We start from the raw sequence: 22911 nt of genomic DNA on the forward strand, positions 1-22911 counted from the left end.
CTGGACAGTCCTCAGGTATACATCCTTTGGTGATGATTGGACAGATTGAGACAGTAGGAGAAGCTTCTATCTCTAGGACTCCCACTTCCTTCCTAGCCTGCCCTTCCAACATGATTCATCTCCCTCTGCTTCTAATTTTCTAGCAATCTCCTGGGTTAAGAGCTTGCAGGGGGACAGCAGATGGTATTAGGAAGTTAAGCAAGCATATGAAAGTGGCAGTGCAGATATCTGGGGCTGTGTAGCAGGGTCGTCACCCTGCTCTGGCCCTGAAGAGGTTAAAACAGCCCTGGGGAGCCAACAGTAAATGCAGCCCTGGAGAGGGCTGGGAAAAGCTGAGTGAGTAGCTGACCACAGGTGCGGCCAGCTCAATCAGGGCCTTATAAGAGGGCTGTGGGCCAGAAGCAGAGGAGTCTCGCTCTAGGCCTGGAGTGGGAAGGGCTAGCTGCTTGGGGGCAAGGTACCTGGAGCAGAGCCATGCCGTGCCAGGGAAAGGTAAAGGGAGCTGAGGTACTCCAACCCCAGGCTGAAGGCCTTGCTAAAGGCCAGGAAAGGTACTGGGTCTACAGAGGTGTAGCCTGGGAATAGGCAGAGGCAGCTAGTCCTACGCCCCTTGCCAATGATGAGTGGCTATTACGGACTGCAGTCTGCCCCAGTGAGCAGGGGCTAGATAATGACTGGCAGTAGCCACTGAGGCAAGGTGGGTTTAGAGGTTGGAGGTTCCCCTGGGAGGGGAGACCTAGAGTGTGGGAGCATTGCCAGGGGGCAGGACACCAAGGTAAAGGGGCACCGCTGTCTGGGAGGGACACAGATGCCAGCAGCAGGCAAGACACCGGCCTGCAGAGGGTGCTCTGAAGGCTGGAAAGAGCTAATTCCTGAGACAACCAGCAGGAGGTGCTGCACCAGTGAATCTTTGCTTCGCCACAGGCCGGTAGCTGTAAGGAAGTGGGTGAAAAAGCCAGAGTCTGTTACAGCCTAGTTGGTGGGTGAGGTTTTTTGGAAAGTGGGTGGGGAATTAAGAAGTGGACATGTTGGGCTAAGTATTCTAAGGGTTAACACCTTTTGAAATAAAGCATCTTTGTTCTTCTACATGTCCAGTTTACATTCTGGTACTACTGTATGACTCAGAGCTATGTCACTTCTGTTAAGTGCAAAAACTGAATATGTGGCCAGTTGGTTTATGTTCTGGGGGAGTAGAAAGATGGGATGGAGAGGCACATTTTCATGAAAACTTCTTTGTTCTTAATTGTTGAAACGACTGCTTGAGAAAAAGAGCAGCTTGCTGATTACAGTCAGCAGCAGGAAACCCAGAGTTGACCAATATGCCTATATCAGAAAGTCTTTTCAGCCAAGGAAATTACAGTTTTAGGGAAGAAAGTGGAGAAACTGGGTCAGCTAACAAGTTTTTAGAACAGACAATCCTCTTAACTTCCTTAGCATCTGTATGGATGGCTTCTTTTTATCTATATTCCTTCCATAACCAAAAACTTGGTCTAAAAGAGATCAAGGATGGCTATGATACCCTAAAAAGCAAGAAAATAATAAGCTTAGCCACCTCTTAACTGTATCCTAATGCCCACACAGCACACTTCCACTGACAGTGACAGACTCCAGATCATCCAAAGGAATTTACTTCTGCCTTCAACTGATAAAGAAACATACAGCAAAGAACACATTCATCTCCTCCACAGTATTACACAAACCTTAATTACAACCTCAGCAACACTAGCAAATATTCCAGGTTGACACAAGGTAAGTGTCGTGTGTCAGTGGGAGAAGCATCGGGATACAATCTATTTTGTAGTAGTGACATGGCAGTTCTCTTCAACAGCCTGTGTTCCATTGGAAACGATAAGCACGGCCATTTTTACTAGTGGCGCATAGGTGTGCATGTGCACACGCGCCCTACTAAAACTAAAAGCAGCTTCAGTGTCACTGTAAGTTATGAAAACTGGCAAGCATTTGCGTAAGGGAAAATTGTAACTATAATGGGCAATATGTGGGGGGTGGGAAGGGGTTACGACCTAATTCTTCACCTGTGCACACAAAGGTAGCTGGCAATGAGTTTTAACGATATGGAAATTTTGAAAGATTATAAAATCCAGCCATTTGTTACCAAAGGGGATCCAAAAGGTCAAACACTGGGCAACCTTAATATAAACAAATACAAATATAATATTGAATTCCACGGAGCTCTCCATTTAACTATAGAACTGCGTGTTAATGTGACATCATGGATGTGTGACCTGTAGAATTACACTGTTACGAGTTAAGCTAAGCCTCATTAAAATTGGGGTATGCAACTGCCATCCTTCATTTAAGATTGCTGTAAGAAATAGTCAGATCCTTTTATGAAACAATAAGTCTCAACCCCAAACAGAAGTGCATGTCACTGCCCAAAACACAGGCACATGCACATGTGAGGTTGCTCGGGAATTTGAACTAACTGGGTGGAGGGGGGCTTCCCAGGGACTGTTTTAGTAGAGTGGTGTGTATGTATGAGAGAGAGAGAGGCAGGAGAAACTCCAGGGAAGAGGAAGAAAGCCAGGTGTTGCCTGAACAAGCACAGAGTATGGCCCTGAGAAAAACCTATTGAAAGAGCTTTTAGGCTGAATGGGCTTAGAGCTATGAGCAAAGAAAATATCGCCAGTTCTTTGTTTTTCCTTCTGTGTTCAGGGAAACAGGACTTGGATGTTCTTTGGAAATAAAAAGGATTGCTTTAAAGGTACCTGCCTCCACCATCAATTTCTCCTCCCAATGGAAACAACCCACAGGGCCTCAAACTTTGGCTAATTGCTCATGTCAAAAGGGTAACAATATGTATTTCTCACCTCTCCTGCAGTTTCTTAAGCTTCTCTGGGTCTGCATGTTTGTTTGTTTCCTTTGCACTTGTGGTATCACATGCTGTCATGCTGCTCCTAGCACTACTTTGATTTTGTAAATCAGACACTGCCAGCAAAGCAAGTGGTAATTGATCATGTAATGTGCCAGTCATGTGAAGGTGGGCTGTGAAATTTGTTTGAAACAAAGATGGGTTGGAAGAATCTATAGATAAAAAAGAACTATGTGAATTTAATAAGTTCTCTTCATCATGTAAGGCAGCATTTGGAGATGCACTCTTTAAACCATTATCTATACTATCATCCAGTAGGCTATTATCTTCAGGTGTACTGACTATAGGGGATGAAGATTCATAACTTTCTGCAGCAGAAAAAGAATCTCTACTTCTTATAGGAGACAAGGGTCTACGAACATTAAACCTTGAACTTCCATCCAAATCCAATACTTGAGATGATACAGTTGTCAAGCTCAAATCTGTTGAGACTTCAGCTCTAGGTGCAGATTGTATTAATGATCTTGGAGCATTATATGCAGAATACAATAATCGTCTATGAACTGTTGACCTTGCAGAAGTAAGGAGATCAGTATAACGCCTCTGATTGCTTTCACAGGCTTGCAATTCTCTGTTATAAATATTGACACTAGGCCTATCTATAGAGCTAATGTTATTAAGAGTCTCAGCAATAGGAGCGCTGCCTGGTCTGCTTTCAGCTCGTGAGCTTCTTGAGCTAAATAATGGAGTTTTATTTTCATTTTTATTGCAGTCAGCACCTTCAGAAGAATTCCCATCTGGAGTGTAAGACTTTCCATAGTCACTAGAGTTTCTTCGCCTTAATGAAGACTGTTCAACAGCTGTGTCCATTACATTGTGTTGTCTTAATGGTCCATGAGAAGATTCAACTCTTCTCAATGAAATGCTTCTATCGTATCCAGCTTCTTCAGAGTTACATTGTTCATCCTGTGCCAAGGATGTTCCACTAAATTTGCTAATTTGTTCTAGAGGAGTAGGAGAGTGATTTAGATTGAAAGAAAGGAATTCTTTCTCTAATATATCCTCTTTAGTATCATTTTCTTCATAGGAATCTTCCATGTTTAAGCAACGCATAGAATAAAAGTTTTCATCTCTAAACCTCAAAGGGGCCATTTTAGTGGGTATAAGAGATGGACCATGTGACTCCTTTGAGACAAAGGAACCATGAGCTCCCTGTAAGATAGGTGCACATGATAGAGTTGGAGACTGCTGAGCCTGTGGAAGAATACTTCCTGTTTTGCTATCTTTGGCTAGATCTTTACGATCAAGATTTAGCTTAGAGGAATGGATTAAATTCCTTCTCTCTTGAGATCTCTTCTTGTTCGTGAGCGTAGTTTCATTTGTCACTCCAAGATCTGCAGTGAAAACAAAATCAACTTTCAGCATTTGATCCTTTTTGTTTCTAGTGCCTAACACATGCTCTAAATGGCGATTTCTTACTACTGCTGTTCTGGTATTGATGTTATGACATATTCAGTTATAGGTAACTGCAATTCTAGTGCACTTTAACACAATTAGTAGACTTTATTCATAAACTCTTCTAGGGTTCAGACAAGAAGTCAATATTACTTTGCTATCTGGATACCTGTAAGACCACATAAAGGAAATTCATAAATCATGCTAAATGGTGCACTAGCACTTCCAGAGGTTCAATTAACACGTCTCCTTCCGAGCATAAATGTTATCCCACCTACTAGTTGCATTCAATGTGTAGTTCCAGAAGGAACTGCCCTTTTGTGATCAACAGAAATTATCACAATGTTTTTAGTTTTTTTTTTTCTGTTCAAAATTTGTAGTAATACTTATTATTTGCAAATAGCATCATAGCACCTCTGTCTCAGGCTTTCAAAGCTCTTCACAAACTGAGTAGGTATTATCCATGTTTTACAAATGGAAAAAGTGATACAGAGATGAAATGACATGCCGAAAGTCATACAGCTTATCAGCAGTAGATATGCGAACAGATTCTCTGTCACCCATTCTAACCACCAAATAATACTCCTTCCCACGTGATTTGTACTGTTGGTAAAAGGGGTCAGAATGACATCCCTGAAATCCTCTGTGCTCATTAGTGACTGTATCCTAGAGGATCACCCACCTGTAGGGAGTTAAGAATAGTTCATTCTCCAAGACCCATCTAATTCTTGGTTGCTAAGTGCAACATAAAATGCCAGTTGTGGTCATAGCAATTGTTTCTAACATGGATGTCTAGAAACAGGACTGAGACATGCTGATTTCACAAAGACCACTGAACAGCAATCAATCACTTTTAGTCACCATTAATCTAGCATGAATGAGAATCAAGGACCAAGACCTGAAAAAGATGTCTGATATAGCCTGTCCTCCATTGCAGTATCCAAAAGAGCCAATTTAGTTTCTCTAGAAGAGGGCAGACATCAGTCATAGGGGGAAGGCATCTTTTGTCAAAACTTTCCAAGTATGAATAAAAAGTGAGTAAGAAAATGGAATTAGTTCCTGTGTGTATTCTAACATCTTCTCACATTACATGAGTGTGTTAGGGAATGAGCAAAGAACCGCTATTAAGGGCACTGTCTAATAAAAGTGCATATGCTTATCACTGCTTCCTCTCTCTAAATTACAAGCAACTTCTTCCTGAGAAGTGCTCCTACAATTCCCACTGCCTTCAACAGGAGAACACAGATGCATCCAAGGCATCTGTGGTTTTTATCTATGACCATATGCTTTTTATTTCTTTTATCACAGCACACAGTATGGACTCAGGGAGACCAATTGCTTTTAGAGGAGGGAAAACAGATTGTGTTCACCTTAGACTTTTCACAGATCACCAGATTCATAGATCTTAAGGTCAGAAGGGACCATTATGATCATCTAGTCTGACCTACTGCACAATGCAGGCCACAGAATCTCACCCAACCACTCCTGCAATAAACCTCTCACCTATGTCTGAGCTATTGAAGTCCTCAAATCATGGTTTAAAGACTTCAAGGTGCAGAGAATCCTCTAGTAAGTGATCCGTGCCCCATACTGCAGAGGAAGGCAAAAAACCCCCAGGGCATCTTCCAATCTGCCCTGCAGGAAAATTCCTTCCCGACCCCAAATATGGTGATCAGCTGAACCCTGAGCATGTGGGCAAGAATCACCAGCCAGATACCCAGGAAAGAATTCTCTGTAGTAACTCAGATCCCACCCCATCTAACATCCCATCACAGGCCATTGGGCCTATTTACCATGAATAGTTAAAGATCAAAATCACATTATACCATCTCCTCCATAAACTTATCAAGTTTAATCTTGAAGCCAGATAGGTCTTTTGCCCCCACTGCTTTCCTTGGAAGGCTATTCCAGAATTTCACTCCTCTGATGGTTAGAAACCTTCATCTAATTTCAAGTCTAAACTTCCCGATGGCCAGTTTATATCCATTTGTTCTTGTATACAGAAAGGTGGTTAACCTTTCCTTTATATTTATGACATGCCCCCCAAATCACAGATAGGGTGAAACACTGGCTGTGATTTCTTCCTGGAGCTCTAGGAGAAAACAGTTAAGACACATGCGTCTCTAAATATACTACTAACTGTATAAAGACTAACAATATTTCCCACATCTTAAGGACGATTTGGACCAGTTGATTTGGGAAACTTTCATGGGAGAATGCATCAGCCACTTTGTTAGAACCTCCTGAAATGTGTTGTATGTTGAAATCAAAATCTTGGAGAGCTAAACTCCACCAAATAAGTTTTTCGTTATTTCCCTTGGTGGTATGAAGCCACTGTGGCGCGCATGGTCGATTTCCAGGTGGAAACGCCGTCCCCAAACGTATGGGCGTAGCTTTTCCAGAGCGTAGACAATGGCGTAACATTGCTTTTCACTGACTGACCAGTGGCTTTCCCTCTCAGACAGCTTCTTGCTGAGAGACACAACAGGATGAAACTCTGCTCCCACACCACGCTCGGATGCATCTGTGGCTACTAGGAATGGTTTGTCAAAGTCTGGAGCCCTTAGCACAGGGTCAGACATGAGTGTTGCTTTAAGCTGGTTAAATGCCTTCTGACGCTCTTCGGTCCACTGAACTGCATTTGGCTGTTTCTTTTTGGTTAGGTCTGTCAGTGGGGCAGCAATTTGGCTGTATTGCGGTACAAATCGCCTGTAATATCCGGCCAAGCCTAAGAAGGATTGGACCTGTTTCTTTGACTTTGGGACAGGCCACTTTTGGATAGCATCCACTTTTGGCTTGTAGGGGGTTGATAGTTCCTTGACCCAACTGGTGTCCAAGGTAAGTCACTCTGTTTAGGCCTATTTCACACTTCTTAGCCTTAACAGTTAGTCCTGCCTCCCTTATGCGCTCAAGGACTTTTGTAGATGTTCCAGATGTTCTGCCCAGCAATCCGAAAATATGGCCACATCTTCAAGGTAGGCGACTGTAGATGGTCTCCCAGTGGGATTGGGAGAATATGCAAGTTTTTGCATATTTTGGAAGGTGGCGGGTGCATTCCGCAGCCTGAAAGGGAGCACATTAAATTCATACAGCCTGACCTGTGTGGTGAAGGCTGACCTTTCCTTAGCGGATTCATCTAGTGGTACCTGCCAGTACCCCTTGGTTGAGTCCAAGGTAGAGATGAACTGGGCCCGTCCCAGTTTCTCTAATAGTTCATCTGTGCGTGGCATTGGATAGTTGTCTGGGTGAGTTACAGCATTTAGCTTACGGTAGTCCACGCAAACACACATCTCCCCATCTAGTTTGGGAACTAGAATCACTGGAGATATCCATGCACTGTGGGAGGGGCGGATTACACCCATTTGTAACATATCCTGGATCTCCCGTTCTGTAGCAGTTTTAGCTTGAGGAGACACCCGGTAAGGTTGGGCTCTAACTGGGTGAGCATTACCTGTGTCAATGGAGTGGTATGCCCGTTCAGTCAGTCCTGGGGTGGCTGCGAATGTCGGCGTGTAGGTAGTGCACAGCTCCTGGATCTGCTGTCGCTGCATACACCCAAGGGTCATGGAGAGGTTCACCTCTTCCATGCCACCAGCACTTTTCCCTTCATAGTAGACACCTTCAGGCCACTCAGTGTCATCTCCTCCCTGGGCTGTAAACTAACAAACCTTTAATTCTCTGGAATAAAAGGGCTTTAGAGAATTAATATGGTACACCTTAGGCTTTTGGTTTGAGGTGGGGAATGCTATGAGATAATTAACAGCTCCCAGGAGCTCTTGGACCGTGAATGGCCCTTCCCATGACGCTTCCATTTTATGGGCCTGAAGCACCTTTAAGACCATGACCTGGTCCCCTACTTTGAAGGAACGCTCTGACAGCTTCTGTAGCTTTGACTTAAAGTAATCCGTGGCCTCTTCTGCCTTTAGATCCATAAGTTCTTCAGTTCACGCCACTTCCCTAACTAACTTCCTTAGTTTTTGAAAGTCAGCCCTTTTAAAATCAAAAATCCTCGTTGCAGATTTATTTTTGTTTATCCTTCTGTTCAGTTTGAACTGAATTAGCTCATGATCACTTGAACCAAGGTTGTCCCCTACAACCATTTCTTCTATGAGGTCCTCACTACTCACCAAAACCAAATCTAACATGGCATCCCCTCTTGTCGGTTCAGCAACTACTAGATGAAGGAATCAATCAGCTATTGCATCTAGGAAAATCTGAGCCCTATTATTGTTACTAGCACTTGTCTTCCAGTCTATATCTGGGAAGTTAAAGTCTCCCATGATCACGCAGTTTCTAACCATCAGAGGAGTGAAGTTTTGGAATAGCCTTCCAAGGGAAGCAGTGGGGGCAAATGACCTATCTGGCTTTAAGATTAAACTCGATAAGTTTATGGAGGAGATGGCATGATGGGATAACATGATTTTGGCAATTAACTGATCTTTAAATATTCATGGTAAATAGGCCCAATGGCCTGTGATGGGATGTTAGATGGGGTGGGATCTGAGTTAGTACAGAGAATTCTTTCCTGGGTATCTGGCTGGTGAATCTTGCCCATATGCTCAGGGTTCAGCTGATCGCTATATTTGGGGTCGGGAAGGAATTTTCCTGCAGGGCAGATTGGAAGAGGCCCTGGAGGTTATTTGTCTTCCTCTGTAGCATGGGGCACAGGTCACTTGCTGGAGGATTCTCTGCACCCTGAAGTCTTTAAACCATGATTTGAGGACTTCAATAAGCTCAGACATAGGTGAGAGGTTTATTGCAGAGTGGGTGGGTGAGATTCTGTGGCCTGCATTGTGCAGGAGGTCAGACTAGATCATAATGGTCCCTTCTGACCTTAATATCTATGTATCTAAGTTTCCATTAGTATTTACTTCATTAAAAACATTAAAGAGGGCTCTATCCATATCCAAATTAGATCCCAGCAGTCTATAGCACACCCCAAGCACTATCCCAGGGGAGGCTCTAGTAGTTTTCTTCCCCAATGTGATTTTTGACCAGACGGACTCTGTCTTAGCCATTCCATCGCTTCTTATTTCTTTACATTCTACCTCATCATTGATATACAATGCTACTCCACCACCTTTTACCTTTATTTCTGTCTTTCCTAAACAGCACATACCCTTCAATACCTGTAGTCCAGTCATGACTACTATTCCACCATGTTTCTGTTATCACTATAAATATCTGGTTTCACTTCCTGCACCAGTAGCTCTAGTTCCTCCATTTTGTTACCTAGGCTCCTCGCATTGGTGTACAAACGTCTTAATTTTTGCTGTTTGGCCTCGCTCACATTCTTTACCCGATTGGACATGCTACAGCCAGTATGCCCTATTAGACTGGTATCCACACTGCTCTTCCTCCTTATGTCCAATCTCCTACCCACGGCTGTATCCTTTCTTACTTTGTTTTCTTCCCTCTTAATGTTAAAATCTGGCGTGGAGATTACCTGGACATTTCCCCCAAATTCCTAGTTTAGAGCTGTCATAAATATAAAGGGAAGGATAAACACCTTTAAATCCCTCCTGGCCAGAGGAAAAACCCTTTCACCTGTAAAGGGTTAAGAAGCTAAGATAACCTCGCTGGCACTTGACCAAAATGACGAATGAGGAGACCAGATACTTTCAAAGCTGGAGGGGGGGGAATAAAGGGTCCTCTCTGTCTGTGTGATGTTTTTGCCGGGACCAGAGCAGGAATGCAGGTCAGAACTCCTGTAAAGAGTTAGTAAGCAATCTAGTTAGATATGCGTTACATTCTGTTTTGTTTAAATGGCTGATTAAAATAAGTTGTGCTGAATGGAATGTATATTCCTGTTTTTGTATCTTTTTGTAACTTAAGGTTTTGCCTAGAGGGATTCTCTATGTTTTGAATCTGATTACCCTGTAAGGTATTTACCATCCTGATTTTAAGAGAGGTGATTCTTTTACTTTTTCTTTAATTAAAATTCTTCAAGAACCTGATTGCTTTTTCCTTGTTCTGAAGATCCAAGGGTTTGGGTCTGTGTTCACCTATGCAAATTGGTGAGGATTTTTATCAAGCCTTCCCCAGGAAAGGGGGGTGTAGTGCTTGGGAGATATTTTAGTGGGGAGACGTTTCCAAGTGGGCACTTCCCCTGTTCTTTGTGTAGCGCTTTAGTGGTGGCAGCCTTTAACCTAAACTGGTAAGAATAAGCTTAGGGGGGTCTTTCATGCAGGTCCCCACATCTGTACCCTAGAGTTCAGAGTGGGGAAGGAACCTTGACAAAAGCTCTCTTGATCAGTTGTGCCAGCCTGCATCCTAGAAGTCTATTTCCTTCCCTACTCAGATGAAGTCCATCCCGAGAGAACTGTCCTCTGTCCATGAATGCCTCCCAGTGGCCATACATCCCAAAGTCCTCCTTATAGCACCACTGCCTGACAGTGGAGTATTAATTCCTAGGCCAACTAGGCCTAGGGCAGCAAATTTGCAGGGGCGGCAAATTTATAATAGCAGCCAGAGGCTGCTTCCCCCGGTGCCGATTTGTGCCCTCTGCCCCCGGCCCTGGCCCAACTCCACCCCTTCCCCAAATCCCTGCCCCAGCCCTGCCTCCTCTCCTGAGCGCACCACGTTCCCCTCCCTTCTCCCCTCCTTTGTGAACCTGTTTCGCTCACAAGCACTGGCAGGGAGCGGGGAGAAGCAGGACCCGGCAGTGCACTCAAGGGAGGAGGCGGAGTGGAAGCGAGCTGGGGCAGGGGTGGCGAAATCATTAATCCGCCACTGCTGCCTGAGCCATCTGTTGATAGTCATAATCTTGTCACACCTTTGTTGCCCTTCTCTAGGAACAGGCAAAATCCCACTGAAGATCACCTGAGCCTCGATTTCCTTAAGAGTCTTCCCCAGCCTGGCATAGTCTCCCTTGATACGTTCCAGCGAGAATCTACCGGTATCATTTGTTCCCACATGAAGGATGATCAGTGGATTCTTTCCCGCTCCCTTTAGGATCCTCTTCAACCTCAGGTCCACATCCCGTATCTTAGCACCTGGTAGACAACACACCCTTCTATTCTCTGGATCAGCTCTGGTTACAGGCCTGTCCATTCTTCTCAGTAAGGAGTCCCTGATCACATAGACCTGCCTTTTCCTGGTGACGGTGCAATTCTCCGGTCTATCCTCTGCTCCCTCTGCCTGCAAGTTCTTTCCATTCCTGTTCTCCCTTGTAATCCTCTTCAACCCATGCTGTATCCTCCTGGGGCTCATATTTGGTGTAGTCTCCATTGACTCTTCCCCTTTTCCTATAGGACTAGCCGCTCTTCTCTTCTTCCTTGCCCTTCCACCTTCAGTGACCACCTGCTGAGCCCCTTCTTCATTTTCCAACTCTGCAAACCTGTTCTTTAGCTCTATTTCTCCTTCCCTAGCCCATCTTTTCCTCTGCCTGGTTCTCTTAGTCACATGCTTCCACTGTCCATTTTCTTCACCCAGCAATCTCCCCTCAGAGTTCTTCAGTCCTGCTTCCATCTGCAAGTCTGAGCTTTTCCCTTCAGCCGCCTCATGTCTTTGCTCCATAATCCGCTCGAACCCCCTTCTAAACTCAACCAGACTTTCCACCTGCATCTCCAATCCTCGGATCTTTTCTTCCATCAGCTCTATCAGATGGCATTTCATGCAGACAAAACTCTTTCCAGGTAACCCCTCCAGGAACATGTACATACCACAGCTTCAACATCCAATCATCTTCATTGTGTCTTCCACTACTTAGGTCACTAACACTGCTGCCTCTGTATCTGTCATAGTCTTCCCACCTAAATCCTGTTAATCTGGGAGAAACAAACCACACCAAAACACCACCATCCACAGCAAAAACAAACCCCAAAAAAGCACCACAATGCAAACTCCCCTTTCAAATCCCTCTGTTTACAACTCTGTTTGCTGGCTCCTGTGCTGCTGCAGCTGTCTAGGTTGTATCTGCCTCTTCTTACCATGTTCTACAATTAAGAAGAATAACATGGGAAGAAGAGGTGATACAAAGCACCTTATGGGCAAAATTCTGATATCCTATCATAAAGGTATTGGTGAAAGGTGTGGTGGTAATGAAGTTGTTTGATTAAATTGACCCAACAGTGAGAGGAGAGAGAGAGAGGCTAGGCCTACAAACAGGACGAAGCTAATACCTCCCAAATTCTAATGAGAGAGTAGCTGTGAGAGTGACTTCTTCTGGGACTTTGGGCAAGTCACTTAGGTCAATATTTTAAAAAATAACTTCTTTTTTTGGATGTCTCCATTTTTGAGTGCTCGGCTACAGACGTTGTTCAGAGTTGCTAAGCATGAGTAGCTGCCATTGACATCAACTATTTAAAAAAAGTAAAAAAAAAAAAAACTGAGGCATACAAAATTAGTGCACTTCTGAAAATGTGGACATTAACGTATCTGCCTTGTATTTACCCAATTTCAGGGATAGGGAGTTGTGAGGATTAATCACCTTAAAATTTTTAAGCACTTTGATAAACACTAATGATACTTTATTTTTTAGTCTCTTTGGAATATGACTTTTCTACAGATCCCAGATAATAAACCTAGGATATTTATATGTTTGAATGTTAAGTCAATTCTCTGACTTTTTACTGAACAGATATTCTTTGTTTATTACATATAGTAACTATTTAAGATGTTAAAATGTGTACTATATAGTACAGAATATACGCTGCTCGAGTGGGGCATTTCTCATAAGGACAGCAAGATGAACACGTGGCTCCACAGATGATGTTAACAGGAGGGCTTTTGTCTTCCTCAACTGTGGGATGTTCCAGGAAGGAGGACTTCTGGGAAGTTATGGGGCCCCTGTGACTAAGAAGGAGAACAGCATCTTCACACACAACTCACCAACATAGTGCGTACTGCAACCTGGCCTGAACCTGATAGGATCCAACTACAAGTGTCAGGTCTGGGTCAGCTGGAAGAGCAACCGACGCTTGGATCAGGTCAGCTCTCCTCCTCCTGCCCATGGGGTTGGTGCAGCAGTAGCTTTGTGACCCGCTCTTGCCAGCTGCTGCCACTTTGCCTCACTATGTGTGCTGTGGAATGCATGTACTGAGACGTCACAGTGCCTCTCGCACTGCAGCATACATAACACAGCAGGGGGTAGTGGCTAGCAATAGGGCATGTAGCTGCTGCTGAGCCAAGCTGATTCCATAGGCAGGAGGAAACACTGGTGCTGACTCAGGAGAGAGGGGGGATGGGATGGGATGGAATATGACTCCGCTTTCTCAGGCTCGGGTCAGTTGGGTTTGGGACTGGGTCAGGTTTAAAAACTAGGCCCAAACAGACCTCTAGTAGTGAGCAGGACTTTAAATTCAGTTCAAAGGGGGCAGCTGACAAAAGCCCATAAGTAGGTTTAAAAATGGTGACCTTAACAGAGGGTTAAATGTTGGGGGTGGGGAGGAATGGAAAATTACAATAGTCATTGGCACAGCAAGAGGGATAACCTGCTCAACATCTTAGATATTTATAGATAAAAGCAAGTAGTATGGGGAATGAACAGGAGGCACTGGAAGTAATACTACATAAACTAAATTATGACTTAATTGGCATCACAGAGACTTGGTGGGATAAATCTCATTACTGGAGTATTGGTATAGAGGGGCATAGCTTGTTCAGGAAGGACAGGCAGGGACAACAAGAAGCGGTGATGCATTATATATCAAGAATACAAATACTTGTTCTGAGGTCCAGAGGGAAGTAAGAGGCAGATTAGCTGGAAGTCTTTAGGGGAAGATAAAAGGAGCAGGGGGAACAGGGACAATGTCATGATAGGGATCTGTTATAGATTACCAAATAAGAAGAGGAGGTGGAGGAGGCATTTCTAGAACAAATAACAGAAATATCCAAACATAAGATGGGGTTGTAATGAGGAACTTTAACTACCCAGCCATCTGTTGGAAAAGTAATATGGCCAAAAAAAAAAAATCCCTTAAGTTCTTTGAATGTATTAGTGACAACCTCTTTTTTTCAAAAGGTAGCGGAAGTAACCAGGTGGACAGCCATTTTAAACTTGATTCTGACCAACAGAAAGGATTTGGTTGCGAATCTGAAGGTTGAACGCAATTTTGGTTGAAAAAGATCATGAAGTGATAGATTTCATAATTCTAAGAAAAGGAAGGAATTAAGCAGCAGACCAATAGACCTCAAACAAGCAGACATGAATAAACTCAATGAACTGGTGGGTAAGGACTTATGGAAAGAAAAAATAAGGGAAAAAGAACTTCAGGAAAGATGGCAGTTTCTTAGAGACAAGATTGAAGGCACAACAGCAAACTATCCTGATGCGAAGGAAAGATAGAAAGACTAGGAAGAGGCCAATATCGCTCCATCAGGAGGTCTTTGATGACCGGAAAAATCAAAAAGGAATCCTGCAAAAAGTGAGCACATGGACTAATTGCCAAGGAGGAGTATAAAAGAATAGTATATGCATGTAGGAACAAATTCAGAAAGGCTACGGCACAAAATGAGTTGCACCTAGCAAGGGATATAAGAGGCTCTTTAAATACACAAGGAGCAAAAGATAAGGCAAAGGAAAGTGTAGGTCCTCTACTTAATGGAAAAAGAGCTAATAATTGATGACAACACAAAAGCTGAGGTGCATAAGACCTATTTTGCTTCAGTCTTCGCTAAAAGGTTAATGGTGACCACATACTTTACAGAATTAATGTTAACAACAAGGGGGTTGTATGCAAGCCAAAACAGGAAAAGAACAGGTTAAAGAATATTTAGATGTACTCAAGTTGGTAAGGCCTGATGAAACTCATCCTAGGGTACTTAAGGAACTAGCTGGAGCAATCTCGGAACCATTCACAATTATCTTTGAGTACTCCTGGAGGATGGGTGAGTTCCCCAAAGGCTGGAGAAGGGCAAACATAGTACCTATCTTTAAAAAAGGGAACAAAGGGTATGTCTACACTACGGAATAAGGTCGAATTTACAGAAGTCGGTTTTTTAGAAATCGGTTTTATATATTCGAGTGTGTGTGTCCCCACAGAAAATGCTCTAAGTGCATTAACTCGGCGGAGTGCTTCCACAGTACCGAGGCTAGAGTCGACTTCCGGAGCGTTGCACTGTGGATAGCTATCCCACAGTTCCCGCAGTCTCCACTGCCCATTGGAATTCTGGGTTGAGATCCCAATGCCTGATGGGGCTAAAACATTGTCGCAGGTGGTTCTGGGTACATATCGTCAGGTCCCCCTTCCACCCTCCCTCCGTGAAAGCAAGGGCAGACAATCGTTTCGCGCCTTTTTTCCTGAGTTACCTGTGCAGACGCCATACCACGGCAAGCATGGAGCCCGCTCAGGTAACCGTCACTGTATGTCTCCTGGGTGCTGGCAGACGCAGTACGGCATTGCTACACAATAGCAGCAACCCATTGCCTTCTGGCAGCAGACAGTACAGTACGACTGGTAGCCGTCCTCGTCATGTCCGAGGTGCTCCTGGCCACGTCGGCTGGGAGCACCTGGGCAGACATGGGCGCAGGGACTAAATTTGGAGTGACTTGACCAGGTCATTCTCTTTAGTCCTGCAGTCAGTCCTATTGAACTGTCTTATGGTGAGCAGGCAGGCGATACGGATTGCTAGCAGTCCTATTGCATCATCTTCTGCCGGGCAGGCAAGAGATGAGGATGGCTAGCAGTCCTACTGCACCATCTTCTGCTGAGCAGCCATGAGATGTGGATGGCATGCAGTCTTTCTGCACCATCTGCTGCCAGCCAAAGATGTAAAAGATAGATGGAGTGGATCAAACCAAGAAATAGACCAGATTTGTTTTGTACACGTTTGCCTCCTCCCCCGTCTAGGGGCTCATTCCTCTAGGTCACACTGCAGTCACTCACAGAGAAGGTGCAGCGAGGTAAATCTAGCCATGTATCAATCAGAGGCCAGGCTAACCTCCTTGTTCCAATAAGAACAATAACTTAGGTGCACCATTTCTTATTGGAACCCTCCGTGAAGTCCTGCCTGAAATACTCCTTGATGTAAAGCCACCCCCTTTGTTGATTTTAGCTCCCTGAAGCCAACCCTGTAAGCCGTGTCGTCAGTCGCCCCTCCCTCCGTCAGAGCAACGGCAGACAATCGTTCTGCGCCTTTTTTCTGTGCGGACGCCATACCAAGGCAAGCATGGAGGCCGCTCAGCTCACTTTGGCAATTAGGAGCACATTAAACACCACATGCATTATCCAGCAGTATATGCAGCACCAGAACCTGGCAAAGCGATACCGGGCGAGGAGGTGACGTCAGCGCGATCACGTGAGTGATCAGGACATGGACTCAGATTTCTCTGAAAGCATGGGCCCTGCCACTGCATGCATCATGGTGCTAATGGGGCAGGTTCATGCTGTGGAACGCCGATTCTGGGCTCGGGAAACAAGCACAGACTGGTGGGACCGCATAATGTTGCAGGTCTGGGACGATTCCCAGTGGCTGCGAAACTTTCGCATGCGTAAGGGCACTTTCATGGAACTTTGTGACTTGCTTTCCCCTGCCCTGAGGTGCAAGAATACCAAGATGAGAGCAGCCCTCACAGTTGAGAAGCGAGTGGCGATAGCCCTGTGGAAGCTTGCAACGCCAGACAGCTACCGGTCAGTTGGGAATCAATTTGGAGTGGGCAAATCTACTGTTGGGGCTGCTGTGATGCAAGTAGCCCACGCAATCAAAGATCTGCTGATATCAAGGGTAGTGACCCTGGGAAATGTGCAGGTCATAGTGGATGGCTTTGCTGCAATGGGATTCCCTAACTGTGGTGGGGCCATAGACAGAACCCATATCCCTATCTTGGCACCGGAGCACCAAGCCACCGAGTACATAAACTGCAAGGGGTACTTTTCAATAGTGCTGCAAGCTCTGGTGGATCACAAGGGACATTTCACCAACATCAATGTGGGATGGCCGGGAAAGGTACATGATGCTCGCATCTTCAGGAACTCTGGTCTGTTTCAAAAGCTGCAGGAAGGGACTTTATTCCCAGACCAGAAAATAACTGTTGGGGATGTTGAAATGCCTATATGTATCCTTGGGGACCCAGCCTACCCCTTAATGCCGTGGCTCATGAAGCCGTACACAGGCAGCCTGGACAGTAGTCTGGAGCTGTTCAACTACAGGCTGAGCAAGTGCAGAATGGTGGTAGAATGTGCATTTGGACGTTTAAAGGCACGCTGGCGCAGTTTACTGACTCGCTTAGACCTCAGCGAAACCAATACTCCCACTGTTATTATTGCTTGCTGTGTGCTCCACAATATCTGTGAGAGTAAGGGGGAGACGTTTATGGCGGAGTGGGAGGTTGAGGCAAATCGCCTGGCTGCTGGTTACGCGCAGCCAGACACCAGGGCGGTTAGAAGAGCACAGGAGAGCGTGGTACGCATCAGAGAAGCTTTGAAAACCAGTTTCATGACTGGCCAGGCTACGGTGTGAAAGTTCTGTTTGTTTCTCCTTGATGAAACCCTCCGCCCCTTGGTTCACTCTACTTCCCTGTAAGCTAACCACCCTCCCCTCCTCCCTTCAATCACCGCTTGCAGAGGCAATAAAGTCATTGTTGCTTCACATTCATGCATTCTTTATTCATTCATCACACAAATAGGGGGATGACTACCAAGGTAGCCCAGGAGGGGTGGTGGAGGAGGGAAGGAAAATGCCACACAGCACTTTAAAAGTTTACAACTTTAAAATTTATTGAATGCCAGCCTTCTTTTTTTGGGCAATCCTCTGTGGCGGAGTGGCTGGTTGGCTGGTGGCCCCCCCCACCGCGTTCTTGGGCGTCTGGATGTGGAGGCTATGGAACTTGGGGAGGAGGGCGGTTGGTTACACAGGGGCTGTAGTGGCAGTCTGTGCTCCAGCTGCCTTTGCTGCAGCTCAAACATACACTAGAGCATACTGGTTTGGTTCTCCAGCAGCCTCAGCATTGAATCCTGCCTCCTCTCATCACGCTGCCGCCACATTTGAGCTTCAGCCCTGTCTTCAGCCCGCCACTTACTCTCTTCAGCCCGCCACCTCTCCTCCTGGTCATTTTGTGCTTTCCTGCACTCTGACATTATTTGCCTCCACGCATTCATCTGTGCTCTGTCAGTGTGGGAGGACAGCATGAGCTCGGAGAACATTTCATCTCGAGTGTGTTTTTTTTTTTTTCTTTCTAAGCTTCACTAGCCTCTGGGAAGGAGAAGATCCTGTGATCATTGAAACACATGCAGCTTGTGGAGGGAAAAAAAAGGGACAGCGGTATTTAAAAAGACACATTTTATAAAACAGTGGCTACACTCTTTCAGGGTAAACCTTGCTGTTAACATTACATACATAGCACATGTGCTTTCGTTACAAGGTCGCATTTTGCCTCCCCCCACCACGTGGCTACCCCCTCAACCCTACCCCCTCCCCGTGGCTAACAGCGGGGAACATTTCTGTTTAGCCACAGGCAAACAGCCCAGCAGGAATGGGCTCCTCTGAGTGTCCCCTGAAGAAAAGCACTCTATTTCAACCAGGTGACCATGAATGATATCTCACTCTCCTGAGGATAACACAGAGAGATAAAGAACGGATGTTGTTTGAACGCCAGCAAACATACACTGCAATGCTTTGTTGTACAATGATTCCTGAGTACGTGTTACTGGCCTGGAGTGGTAAAGTGTCCTACCATGAAGGACGCAATAAGGCTGCCCTCCCCAGAAACCTTTTGCAAAGGCTTTGGGAGTACATCCAGGAGAGCCGCGAATGCCAGGGCAAAGTAATCCTTTCACATGCTTGCTTTTAAACCATGTATAATATTTTAAAAGGTACACTCACCAGAAGTCCCTTCTCCGCCTGCTGGGTCCAGGAGGCAGCCTTGGGTGGGTTCAGGGGGTACTGGCTCCAGGTCCAGGGTGAGAAACAGTTCCTGGCTGTCGGGAAAACCGGTTTCTCCGCTTGCTTGCTGTGAGCTATCTACAACCTCATCATCATCATCTTCTTCATCCCCAAAACCTGCTTCCGTGTTGCCTCCATCTCCACTGAAGGAGTCAAACAACACGGCTGGGGTAGTGGTGGCTGAACCCCCTAAAATGGCAGGCAGCTCATCATAGAAGCGGCATGTTAGGGGCTCTGACCCGGAGCGGCCGTTCGCCTCTCTGGTTTTCTGGTAGGCTTGCCTCAGCTCCTTCAGTTTCACACGGCACTGCTTCGGGTCCCTGTTATGGCCTCTGTCCTTCATGCCCTGGGAGATTTTGACAAAGGTTTTGGCATTTCGAAAACTGGAATGGAGTTCTGATAGCACGGATTCCTCTCCCCTTACAGCGATCAGATCCTGTACCTCCTGTTCGGTCCATGCTGGAGCTCTTTTGCAATTCTGGGACTCCATCATGGTCACCTCTGCTGATGAGCTCTGCATGGTCACCTGCAGCTTGCCACGCTGGCCAAACAGGAAATGAGATTCAAAAGTTCGCGGTTCTTTTCCTGTCTACCTGGCCAGTCCATCTGAGTTGAGAGTGCTGTCCAGAGCGGTCACAATGGAGCACTTTGGGACAGCTCCTGGAGGCCAATACTGTTGAATTGTGTCCACAGTACCCCAAATTCGAGCCGGCAAGACCGATTTAAGCGCTAATCCACTTGTCGGGGTGGAGTAAGGAAATCTATTTTAAGAGCCCTTTAAGTCGAAATAAAGGGCTTCATCGTGTGGATGGGTGCACGTTTACATCGATTTAATGCTGCTAAATTCGACCTAAAGTCCTAGTGTAGACCAGGGCAAAGAGGACCTGGGAAATTTATAGACCACTCAGCCTAACTTTGATACCTGGAAAGATACTGGAACAAATTATTAAATAATCAGGTTGTAAGCACCTTCAGGATAATAGGATTATACGTAATAGCCAGCATGGATTTGTTAATAACTGATGATGCCAAACTAACCTAATTTCCTCCTTTGACAGAGTTATTGGCCTAGTGCATGGAGGGAGGAGGGGAGGCGCAAGGAAGCTGCAGACATGATATATCTTAATTTTTAGTAAGGCTTTTGACACAATCTCACAGGACCTTCTCATAAGCAATGAAGGGAAATATGGTCTAAATGGAAATACTATAAGGTGGGGTGCACAAGTGTTTGAAAGAAAGTACTCAGACTAGTTATCAATGTTTTCCTGTCAAACTTGGGGGATGTGTCTAGTGAGGTCCTACAGGTCTCATACTAGTCATAGATAAGGGAGGGTATGCTTATAAAATTTGCAGATAATCTCAAGTTTGGAGGGGTTGCTAGCACTTTGGAGGACAAGATTAAAATTCAAAACAACCTTGACAAATTGGAGTATTGGGGGTTATAGTGGAGCACAAATTAAATGTGTCAACAATGTGGTGCATATGCAAAAAAGGTGAATATTATTCTGGGGTGTATTAACCAGAGTGTTGTATGTAAGATACAGGGTATAATTGTATCACTCTATTCGGCATTGGTGAGGTCTCAGCTGAAATATTGTGTCCAATTCTGGATGCCATACTTTAGGAAAGATGTGGGCAAATTGGAGAGAGTTCAGAGGAAAGCAACAAAAATGATTAAATTTAGAAAACCTGACATTCAAGGAAAGGTTATAAAAATTGGACATATTTAGTCCTGAGAAAAGAAGACTGAGGGGGGACCTGATAACAGTCTTCAAATACGTAAAGGGCTATTATAAAGAGGACAGTGATCAATCACTTCTTATCCTACCTTCAGTGGACATGAAGAATAGTGGGCTTAAACTATACCAAGGGATTAGGTTAGATATTAGGAAAAGCTTTCTAACCGTAAGTGTAGTTTAAACTCTGAAACAGGCTTCCAATCACTGGAGGTTTTCTGGAACATGTTGACCAAACACCTGTTGGGAACAGTCTAGGTACAGTTGCTCCTGCCTTAGTGTAGGTCCCTTTTTAATCCTTGATTGTGTGACCCTGTCTACGGCTTTACTGCAACGGAATATCCAGTTAATGGCAACCTAATGGCAACCTATATGAAGTTGTGTATAGCCATGTGTTAGATTAGAATTTCAGAGGTATTTATCTTATACAAAAGTTATCAAACATTGAAAAATAAAATGCAGTAATATGTGATGCTTATTTTAGTCAGTATATTTAAGTTATTTTAAGAATTTTTAATAGCTTCTTCAATCAAGTGGATCAGCCATTTATTTAGATAATAGGCTGAATGGAATTTAGAGGATAGATACATTTTTCTAAAGCTATACATTTATTAAGACTACTTCTTTATTTAGTGAATTCCTTTTATGTCTCCTCTATGGTTATATCTATATAGATATAATCTATATCTCAAATGAGAATATCAGTTAATTAAGGCTTTGTTCTCATTTACACTAAGGCCCCTTTTATATTGGTAGTTTAAATGGACCTTAAAGTGAATGTAAATGACAGTTTAAGGCCTCTCTAGGGTACTGGAGTTGGGACACCATGGTATAAATGATAAATGGATCTGTAAGAGTTCAGCAGCCTAGAAACAGACTGTTCTACATTTCTACAGACCAAAATAGTTGTAAAGGAGATTTTTCTCACCAGATGCGCTGGTAACTTGTGCCTTTGCCTGCAGCAACAAGGTCTGTCTGTCTCTTTCTTCCAATTTTCTCATATTCTGTGTGTCTGGGCTTCCCAACAATCCTCCATGGCTCATTCTCTTCCTCCTTAATAATGACTGCTTCTGGGCAGCTGTTAAGTATAAAACCTTTTCAGTAATTTTATTATATTTTTAGGGAAAGAGCTTCCATTAAAATATTTCTTCATAAAAGACCTAGAAGATAAGTCCCTACAAGGTCTGCCTCTGCAGAGCAAGAAACTATATTGGCACTGATTTCTCTTTTGGCAAATCTTTTGTCATTTATACTCAATTGAAAATAGAAAGAAAAATTTGTATTTCAAAGAAAAAATGCCAGACAATTTATTCCTGCAAAATGTGTATAATAGCTTTTGATATACAGAGTCATATTCAGTGAACAGAGATTTGGCGGGTTATCCAAACTCACATTTAGCTTCACAATGTAGAATACCAATCTCTTTTCATTAAGAAAGCCATAAAGAAACATTAGAATTTTTTCAAACAACTCTATTTTTAAATTTCAAACTTTTTTTCAAGGAAAATAACTTTTCTGAACAGCTCTAATTAAATGAATATGTTCAAAGCAGTGGGAATTTCCATAAATCTTCGAAAGCTGAAGCAAAGACCTATCTTCTCCAGTAATGAATCACAGCTGAAGTTCTATCTATTAGGAGGTTTGGTGGCTAGTCCCACTCCATTACATACTGACCAACTATCCAGTTTGGTGGTCAACCTCCATATCCATAGGGTAACTGTTTTTTTCCAAAGACAAACTAAGGATTCACCTAGCATAGAAAGTAAGGTTCAGATTTTCAAAATCTCAGTCAGTCCTTCAACTGCTCAACATGTGCAATGGGGTCCAGATTTTCAAAGCTCAGCTGCCATTTATGCACCTAAACAAGGACCATATTCTCAAAAGAGCTCATTGCCCAATGCACACCTAATGTGCTGAGCTCTTTCAAAAATCTATCCACTTATAGTTGGAAACATGAACGCAACTCTTCTGAAAATCCAGCTGATTGTGGGTACTGATCTCTCTGAAAATCTGGCCCTAAATGAGCTTTCTGCCCAGGGAGATTGTTAACAGGATTTGCCAGAAAAG

The 22911-nt window shown here is 44.3% G+C and overlaps 1 protein-coding gene across 1 annotated transcript in view; it reads right to left on the reverse strand.

The window, feature by feature from the left end:
- Positions 1-22911, reverse strand: part of MARCHF10 (membrane associated ring-CH-type finger 10) — a 162842-nt gene that overhangs the window by 26746 nt on the left and 113185 nt on the right. The window contains exons 4-5 of the mRNA XM_077806002.1: positions 21773-21922; positions 2829-4224 (exon numbers count right to left, since the gene is read on the reverse strand). Coding sequence (XP_077662128.1) covers positions 2829-4224; positions 21773-21922 — 1546 coding nt within the window. The remainder of the gene's footprint in view (positions 1-2828; positions 4225-21772; positions 21923-22911) is intronic.

The sequence above is a fragment of the Eretmochelys imbricata genome, chromosome 27 (assembly GCF_965152235.1).
Source record: "Eretmochelys imbricata isolate rEreImb1 chromosome 27, rEreImb1.hap1, whole genome shotgun sequence".
NCBI classification, from domain to species: domain Eukaryota; kingdom Metazoa; phylum Chordata; order Testudines; family Cheloniidae; genus Eretmochelys; species Eretmochelys imbricata.